Source organism: Nicotiana tomentosiformis, chromosome 2 (genome assembly GCF_000390325.3).
Source record: "Nicotiana tomentosiformis chromosome 2, ASM39032v3, whole genome shotgun sequence".
Classification (NCBI taxonomy): domain Eukaryota; kingdom Viridiplantae; phylum Streptophyta; class Magnoliopsida; order Solanales; family Solanaceae; genus Nicotiana; species Nicotiana tomentosiformis.
In genome coordinates, this window is record NC_090813.1 from 47,743,014 (window position 1) to 47,751,984 (window position 8,971).

Sequence of the window (8,971 nt, forward strand, 5' to 3'; positions counted from 1 at the left end):
TGTTTTTTGCCCTTTTGTAAAAGCATTTGCATGTTTTGTAATGATTTTTCACTCTACTTTCCCCTTTGGGAAACTGGACTTTTACTTTTCCAAAGTAATTTGTCATGATGTTGTTTTCAGAAAGTCCTCTTTTTTTCAATTCTTTTATTCAGAATGTGCCGGTAAAAAATAGCTTTCCATTTAATAACTAAACTACAACTATGATATTAAGCAGGCGTTTTGACATAAAAATATAATTTTTGAAAAAAAATAGTGTTTGGAGTTAAGTTAAAAAATGATATTTGAAATTTGAAATTATGTTTGAACATACATTTCACTTGAAAAAATATTGTAGTTTTGTGAGTGGGTAAAATATATATATATATTTTGAAAAACTTATTTTCGAAAAATTTCCAAAAACTTGTAAAATTACGTGGACAAACATATATTTTTTTTAAAAAAAATAATTTTTTTTTAGTTTTTATGGACAAATGAGGCTTAAATGATTTGGGTTTAATTGGATTCACATAATATGGTGTAATCTTTTGATTGAAATATCTGTACTTTTATTATATTTCATTTATCTCTTTGGTTACAAGTCTCATAAAGAATTTCCAATTAATGTCCAATTCGGATTAACTAAATCTGGTATAAAGAGTTAGTAGAGCCTTTTGGAGATTGGTTAAATTCAGGTTACATGGACATGTGTCTTATAAATGGCGATTAAAGATGATCCTGCCGCATGTAATGAGAAGATTAATAATACACAAAATCATGTGACTTTAAAAGATAATATAACATTCCAAAGAAAATTAACTAAGGAAAAAACAAGATACAATCACACACTAATCCCAATACTATTATTTATACCCCCAAGTACCTTTATTCGTAAATAAAACAATAACGTTAGTCGTAGACGTGGCGGAAGTTCAAGGGCGAAACCATTATTAATTGATTAAAGTAGAGAAAGTGATTTTTGGAAGATAAAATGAGGTATCCTAATCTCAGATAAATGATAGTTAACCTAACAAATTAATTATTCATTTTTGACCTATGGAGAGTTGTTATATATGACGTGGGTTGGTTTGGTGCAAACCGTTTACATTCGTCCATATCATATTCCGATTCGTTAATTCTCAGCACTCAAAAGGAGGGGAAAAAGAAACTCAAATCTTTCTTCTGAGAATTTTTTTCTGAAAATTGTTAAATTACTTTATTACAAGTAGTTCCATATATAATCTAGAAAATATTTTCTCTAGAAGCCGTATTTCGGAAAATTGAGTCCTTAAAAATGTATAGTATTAAAGTTGACCTTGAAATTCAAATATCTATCTTTTTAAGCTATCTTTCTCCCGTGAGACCGCCACATTAATTGTATAGGGGAGACGAGTTATATATCCTAAGACATTGCAATCAGTTGGAAGCTTCCTATGGTGGAAATTGTTTCCAGCTCTTTTTAATTCTTTGACTATACTTTGATTGGACTTGCAAGTTACATCCATTAAATAAAAACCACCCAAGAAAAATGTTATGAAGAGATTACAATTTCTCGTCCCAATTAATTTTTAATTTTTGAAAACTTATGGCCCAAAATAAAATTTTAGATATTCAAAAATTTAAAGTTAAATTATTATAAAATATAGTACAAAAATGACGTGTAGTCAAATTAACATTTTTAATCATTTCCTCCTTTTGTACTACCAATATGCTAGTAGTAGCAATTTTTTTCTTGGCAAAATATTCGAAGTCAAGGGTTAAAGATCGCGTGTTGTCTGCGTTTTTAGTACGGTACATTTATGATTATCATTAACTTTCTCATCAAAATTGGTCATATAGGTTTACCCTCTAAAGCCGCCAATCATGCTACATTGAATGAAACCCCACCTCCTAAAGTATCTTGATAAAGCAATTAGCTGAAACTGAAAGTAAGCAACTACTTTCAGAATGGCACGTAACAAACATGGCTTCTTGTTTTGACGGGTAACAAAATGAATTTAATACCTTATAAAACAGCAAAGGATTTAAGTTATATATATATAAACTGAAAGTGTGATGACTTTTTTATAGCATTAGTGTAATTTAATATGTTAAAACATGTTAATTGGAGTAGCATTTATTTTAGGTTATCAATTAATACTATTAAATAAAGTTATATGTAATTATTTTTTAAGTGATCTAATTGTGTAAATAATTTTACACTATAAGTGCATAAACTTAAAACTCCTTACAAGTGCGTGTATAAAGTTAGTGTAGTTTAAGTGATTTGATCGTGTAAATATTCGCATTTCCTTTTGATATATTCGTTTTGAAACTGCCATTCATTTTCTTAAAAAAAAACTTATAAACATATCATATTTACAGAATGTTACATCGGGATGACCACTCTTATTAGCACTTAGTATATGTACGCTATAGTTTTTCTTTTCCTTTTTTCCCCTTCCTCTTATTCTTAAATGTTAAGTTAGGTCAATCTGAACATTATATTATATTATATTTTTACTGCTGTTCCATAATGGTATAAAGTTTCAAAAAGTTTGAACTGGGAGCGCAAAGTCAATGGTATAGTAGGTAGGAGTATTCTCGCATCATGGATTTGATGCGTACAATCAAAGAGCAGAAGGGTCGGAAATTTATTTTTAAGCAGAAAACTTAACCAAAAAATAGATGTACTTCCTCCAACAATTGACCAAATGTAGAATGAACCTTGCTGGCAGCATGAAAAACGACACAAAAAAAAAGGTTGCAAGTACAACAATGGTCGGAGAGTCGCATAGTCCTGATTTCATTTTTGTACTCATTTTCTTACTTTTGGAACCCAAATTTGAAATTTATGGTTTCTAGATTCTAGTACTTTCAAATTTCTTAAGTCTTAATTTCTCATTTATACGTATTAAATTAATTTTCTTAAGACAATTACAAAATTTGAACTAAAATTACGTCCAAACCCGTACTTTGGTCTCTAACAATCTTTTTGCCTACCGCGTAAACTCAGATTACTGTACTGTGTCAGACTGCAATAAAGAAAGTCCATTCTTTTTACCATCAACGCAAAAAACTTCATCCACAGTCAATAAACAATGTTTATTTAAACCGTGTTGACTAAACTGTTCTAAGATTCAAAGTCAATGCAGAAATACTACCGCTACACTATAGGAGTTCCCGCATTTACTAATCAATGACAAGTTGTCATTAAGATCCAGTTGCTAACAACTATTTATTGTATATTTTAGCCTTAGAATAATGGAATTATCAGAAAATTTGAAAAGCAATACTCCTATAAAAGAAGACCACTAGTAAAAGTAACATCTTTACCTAATGCACAGGGAATCAAGTCATGCTTTCATGTTTCAGTAGCAATTAAACTGGCCATAACATGAACTTCTGGGATAATTAGAATTTCTGAACTGGACGGTCCAGAAGCTAATTCCTAGCTGTAAAGAGCTAAAATAGCAAATATAAGTTGTTTATTCTCTCTCTCTCTCTCTCACACACACACACAGACACACAGAGACACACACACACATATGAATCAAAAAGAGCAAGTGCTGCACTAAACAATGTTGCCTTCTTGAATAGAAAGATCAGCATTCACGTTCTAACCTATTATGGCAGAGTAAACCTAATCCAAAACTTCATGGTAGTGTAATATGACATCCGCCACCCTGCCAGTTCCTACTTTCACCCCTCAAAAGAAAATGCCACAATCACATTACATAAAATGTAGGGTCGATTCAGCTGCCTCTAGACACTGAGATGCCAATTCAGTGTAATATGACATCCGCCACCCTCCCAGTTCCCACCTTCACCCCTCAAAAGAAAATGCCACAATCACAATACATAAAATGTACGGTCGATTCAGCTGCCTCTAGACTGCCAATTCAAAATGTCATCCATATCCATTTTCCAATGGAGCTATACCTAGGACATTAGGTGGAAAGTCGAGGGGTTGAGGGGCAAAAGGAGAAGAGGAGAAGTACTAATTGGATATCATTCCAGCTGCGACAGTGGAACATGGTGGCTCCATACAATCTCACTGCTCTATTGCAATCATAATGTACATTAGCTACCATATTGCCATGTCTTAACCACAAGCATAAGGTTTGGCTCGGAAGAAATATAACTTTTCTGTATGTATTTACATTAAATGGGTTAGCCTCGAAATCAAATATGAACAGGCAAAGAAAAAACTTCCGACCATATTGGAGCTTTACAAGGTTGTTATCCGCACTATGTGCTAAAGTGCTAAGAAACATACCTAAATTCTGAGAACTTCAACCACATCTAGCTGCCAAAAGGTCAGTAACAATGAGCATATAGTAGCTATTATAAAAGTAGCATTGTTAGAGATGCTAGGTAGCAGTTTATCAGGTTCAAATAAAATGTTTGATAAACTGATGATGCAAAAGAACTTTGAGGAGTATTTGTAGTCCTTTCATCTGATTTTTCTGCATCATCATTTCCAGGCCCAACAGCAACAGCAGGTGGCACACGAGTAGTATTAACGGCTTCTGAAGGGAAATGGTCTATTTTTTCAATCTCATAACCTGCATGAACGCCATAAATCCAAACCAGAAGTAAAAAAAACCTACGCTATTTGTCTTAGTTAAGTTATTGGAGAAAAGAACACTGTAAACAACACTCACAATCAAACTTCTTCCAACCGAGAATGGCCTTTTCTCGATCAAACACAAAGCGGTATCCAGTCATGAAGTTTTCTGGAAAAAGATCAGTACGAGCAATAACAGTCACACACCGCAATGTGTAAATGACTAGATCCATTTTTGAGCAGCCCACTTTAAGTATCTTATCAATGATAGACAACCAAAACTTTAGAGTACTGAGATTAAATCTAGCGGTTTTATTGCCTGAGAGTTTATTACTTTGCTAGGAATCTGAAGCATCAATTTCACCAGGTGTTGAGACTCTTTAGTCTACAAAAAGGTGATTATTCTATTCCATTATCAGAAGCCTAACATAAAGAGAAAACCACTCAATTTCAGGGAATTAAAGCCAAAACAGCTGTTATCTCTAACACCACTATTTTGCTGACAACTCTTTTTGAAGTAAAGCGTTTTGGAAAAACTAAATCATGAAGTCCTCCAGTTGAACAGAAGCTACAAAATTGCTGAATGAATAATATTACAATGTACAGAATTAGAGTCTCACATTGGTTAAGGATATGCATTGTTGTCTTCTTATATGGTCTTAGGCAATTCTCACCTCATGAATTAGCTTTTCGAGTTGAGTTAGCTTTCCTTTTATTTCATGTAGCACTAGAGACAGACTTTCTTATCACGTGTTTGAAACTTCATTTCCCTTCAATCCAATGAAAACAGAAAATTTAAAAGCATTGTTGCACTTAGGAAGCTTACGTCCAATTATATTTAGATCTTGACTCTTCACAACGGCCAGGCAATACACGAGTTGACCCTGCATAGGAGACAGTAGTTAGTACGTTTACAGGAAAAAAGGCAATAACTGTAATTAAAAAGAAATTATTGTGCAAGCCAGTTGAAAGATTATACCTGCATGGATATAACAATAATTGGATCATAGACAACAAGTTGGCCTCCCCCTTCTATAGTTAGGCTTAAACTAGGAATCAAGCTTGTATTTGCATCAGGACTGTCCAATAATCATAAAATGATAAAAGGGAATAAATAAACAAATAAATATTAAAAAGAAAACGTTGATAGAAATATATACATAATAAATATTACCTCATATCATAACAATATTCAAAAGGGATCCTAGGATCAGGTGGGCGCCGCTTGTCTAATACTTGAGAATGGAACTGTTGAGGAAGAAGACATTTGAATCTTAAACATTGTCTAACAATGTCTACAAATAAGCACCATTTGAAAAGGATACTTACACTCTCTGTAAGCTTTGTATAGGATAGGTCAGCAAGATATGTAAAGGAGGTTCCGGTATCAAAAAGTGCTGTAAAACCTGAATCAATGTGAGTTGTTCCGACGCGTATTTGATCTACAGAAATGTTATACGTTGGGCTGCAAAAGGTTTGCCACAAGAGCATGATTAAGTGATCTAAAAGATTTGGATGGAGCTGACCAGAAAAATTAAAGGTGGTGTTTAATGGCGTGATTACCACTTACTGTAATGGGTTTATATTAAAAGGGGTCTCTTCCTGGTCAAAGCTACCCTTGTCTCCAAAACTAATTCGTCCTGCCCCATCATGACCAAAGCACATGGAGAAGGAATCTGACATAAAACCTTCTCGAGACAGAATACTAGGGACTGATATCTTCTCAAGCCCAAGACCAAATAAACCGTTTGGAGCTGCAACATCTAGAAAAGAACCAGTCTGCACCTGTCCACAACTGCACACTTGAAATTGGCATTTATAAGAGAAAGAATTTGAGGACTTTGGCAGAAGCAGAAGCACTTCTCAGTTACCAAGTTAACCAAAATGTACCTTCCATACAACACATATAGTTAAAAATACACTGCTGGAGATCAACCCAATGGCAATCAACTTCAGGATACTTACCCAAAGATCACACGCGCCTGGACAAATGTTTCCTCATTGTCTTCTGTTCTCAAGTGTAGAATATCATCCACTAAAATTCCTGAAGTTGAAGTTTCCGAGGAGACATAGGACACTGAATAAGAGCAGTGGCTATATACACCAAGGCAATTATTGCGCTCTGTACACAAGCTATTACTGCAGGTGACCTGCTTGCTAGTTGAAGAACCGTTCAGGCTGTATATGCTAAGCTCAAAATCCTGGAGCAAGAACATAATTTACTTTAGAAGGAGTGAAAAGGAAACAATGAGAACCAAAAAAGGGATTGATCTCATTTCTCTAAGAACCCTTCTAATTTATCTGGCAAAGCAAAGTTAACAGTGTAGCTAACCCTGCTATCTTTAGAGATTAGAGCAAGATAATTCCATCGAATCATGGGCTATAGGAGGAACCACCAGAATCACCATACACGATTGATGAGTAAGGCTGTGAGGGAATAAAACAAATAACAGTAAAATGGTAACCCCAACTGGAAAACTAGGCCATAAAAGTCACTTCACAGATCAATTGTTCATCAGTGCCCGAAAGATGCTATAGGGTAGAACTAATTAGTTGTCTGTTCAAGTTGACAATAATGTGCAAGTTAATTAGAGACGGGAACCTGTGATCTTCGGCTACTTCACAAAATAATGGCATCCAAAAATGTACAGCCCACAACTATTATGCCCTTGTAAGTGGTGATTTTCTAGTTTACTGTACATGTCTCATTAGAACATCTAATTACACTCACAAGTTATAGTGTGCTGCATTGTTAGAGGCACAAAAAGTTGTAGATACTAATGCAAGTTTACAAACGGATGATAATTGTTTTCACTATTCACACGAAATCACAGTTTACCATTCTGTCACAAGAAAGCTCTTATGAAATTTATTAGCTCCTCACCTTTCCATCATATGCATCTTGTGCCTAAATAGCACACAATTCATGGATGCAACAAATGGTCTAGCTGTCAAAGGCACTTTTTAGTCAATCCTTTATGTTATAAAATGCTGATTGCTAAGTACCATTCTAGGAATTTCGCATAAAGCTCAGTTTGTTCAGAGCTTTACACCACAATGTCTCACTCAATCCTTTCATATGTAGATATAATTAAAGACACCCAAAAAAGAGAAGGGGGGAAAGTAAAACATACAGAGCTGTAAAGTGTAGGATCATCAGTAGAAGCACATTTGCCGCATTCACAAGGCACCCAAAACAAATCACTCCCAGTATCAAGCGCCACAAGAAACTTCATCCCCGGTGTCCCCAATGTCACCGTAGTGTAATGCAGGCTACAAAAACAAGAATTTCAAAAATTAAACACAAAAATACTCCCAAGAAATAGCAACCAAAAGAAAACAGAAAAAGGGGATTTGTTTGGACTTACAATCCAAGAGAGCTGATCCGGAAAGTGGAATTGCCATCAGAGAAAGTAAGTGGTCCGTCAAATTTGAAAAGCCTCCTACCATGTAACAACTTATCGTGGTTGGCCAACTGAGTATAGTACTGAAGACTTCCTTTGACCGGCCAATTATGAAGTGGACCACCTATTTTCTGCAGTGACCACTTCTTGACAGTTTCAGAGAAACGGTGGTGCATTTCAAATGTGAAAACACGGCCACTGCATTGTCGAATTGAGAGCAATGTTAGAAAGAAAATAATGAAAGAAGACATTTTTCTTTATCTCTAAGAAGTGCTTAGGAACTCAGATCTTGAACTGTAATGGCACTGAAATTAGTTATTGGGTAGACAGCTTGAGAGTTAGGTTTTCAGAGGGAGAGTCAAGAAAAGGAAAAAAGAGAGAAAAGGATTAGATTGGAAGTAGAGAGTAAAGTTTGACAGTTGTGTGGAAGTTCAAGAAACTCCATTATACTGAGTCGAGTTGGATCTTCATGGGTTGTTTCCTGGTTCATTGTCACATTTTCCAAAATTAGTAATTTTGCCAAGTTGAGAAAATTTCCAAGAGATGATTGCCTTTTTTTTTATTTTATGGATTTGGCATTTTATCATTTATAGTTATCACTATGATGGACCCATATTATCATTTTTTTAATTGGAAAATGAGAGTATGTAGTCTCTCTAAAAACAATAGCCGAAAAAATATATATATTCTTTATATTATATACAAAAATTATACAAAATTTATATATTTTTTCGGCTAACGAATGTAAATAGTTTCTGCACGGGCAATATCACGCCCCAAACCTGAAGAACGTGACCGGCATCCGGTACCATACTCGGCCCGAGCGTACCACTCTGTAACTGTGAACTCTAGAGGGGTAAACCTCAACCTAGGCCGATGAGGCCATATTCTGAATCATCTGAAAATATCGTCTCTCTCATCTGAGGGTAAACATACCCAAAAACTCATATATATATATATATATATATATATATATATATATATATATATATATATATATATATATATAAATGTGCAGGCTGACGAGGCCGCCATGAACATC

The 8,971-nt window shown here is 34.6% G+C and overlaps 1 protein-coding gene across 3 annotated transcripts; it reads right to left on the bottom strand.

The window, feature by feature from the left end:
• Positions 1-4,078: 4,078 nt before the first annotated feature.
• On the bottom strand, positions 4,079-8,454 carry LOC104099769 (aspartyl protease family protein 1). 3 transcript variants are annotated; one of them, XM_009606870.4, is made up of 10 exons: positions 7,894-8,452; positions 7,660-7,798; positions 6,491-6,726; positions 6,096-6,320; positions 5,855-5,990; positions 5,700-5,773; positions 5,505-5,604; positions 5,352-5,409; positions 4,623-4,694; positions 4,079-4,523 (listed from the first exon to the last, which is right to left on the bottom strand). In XM_009606870.4, the coding sequence occupies exons 1-10, from the start codon at positions 8,178-8,180 to the stop codon at positions 4,303-4,305; spliced, it is 1,548 nt and encodes a 515-aa protein (XP_009605165.1). In that variant the 5' UTR covers positions 8,181-8,452; the 3' UTR covers positions 4,079-4,302. The 3 variants fall into 3 exon arrangements, with proteins under 3 accessions (XP_009605165.1, XP_070051376.1, XP_009605164.1); XM_070195275.1 differs by lacking the exon at positions 4,623-4,694 and having other exon boundaries at positions 7,894-8,454; XM_009606869.4 differs by having other exon boundaries at positions 5,700-5,990; positions 7,894-8,454.
• Between the last annotated feature and the right edge of the window lie 517 nt (positions 8,455-8,971).

Coding starts and splice junctions, on each gene's coding strand:
- LOC104099769 (XM_009606869.4), bottom strand. CDS start 8,180: ATGTCTTCTTTCATTATTTTCTTTCTAACATTGCTCTCAATTCGACAA. Junction 6,321..6,490: donor CAGGCGCGTGTGATCTTTGG/GTAAGTATCCTG, acceptor TCAAGTGTGCAG/TTGTGGACAGGTGCAGACTG. Junction 4,695..5,351: donor AGATCTAAATATAATTGGAC/GTAAGCTTCCTA, acceptor ATCTTTTTCCAG/AAAACTTCATGACTGGATAC.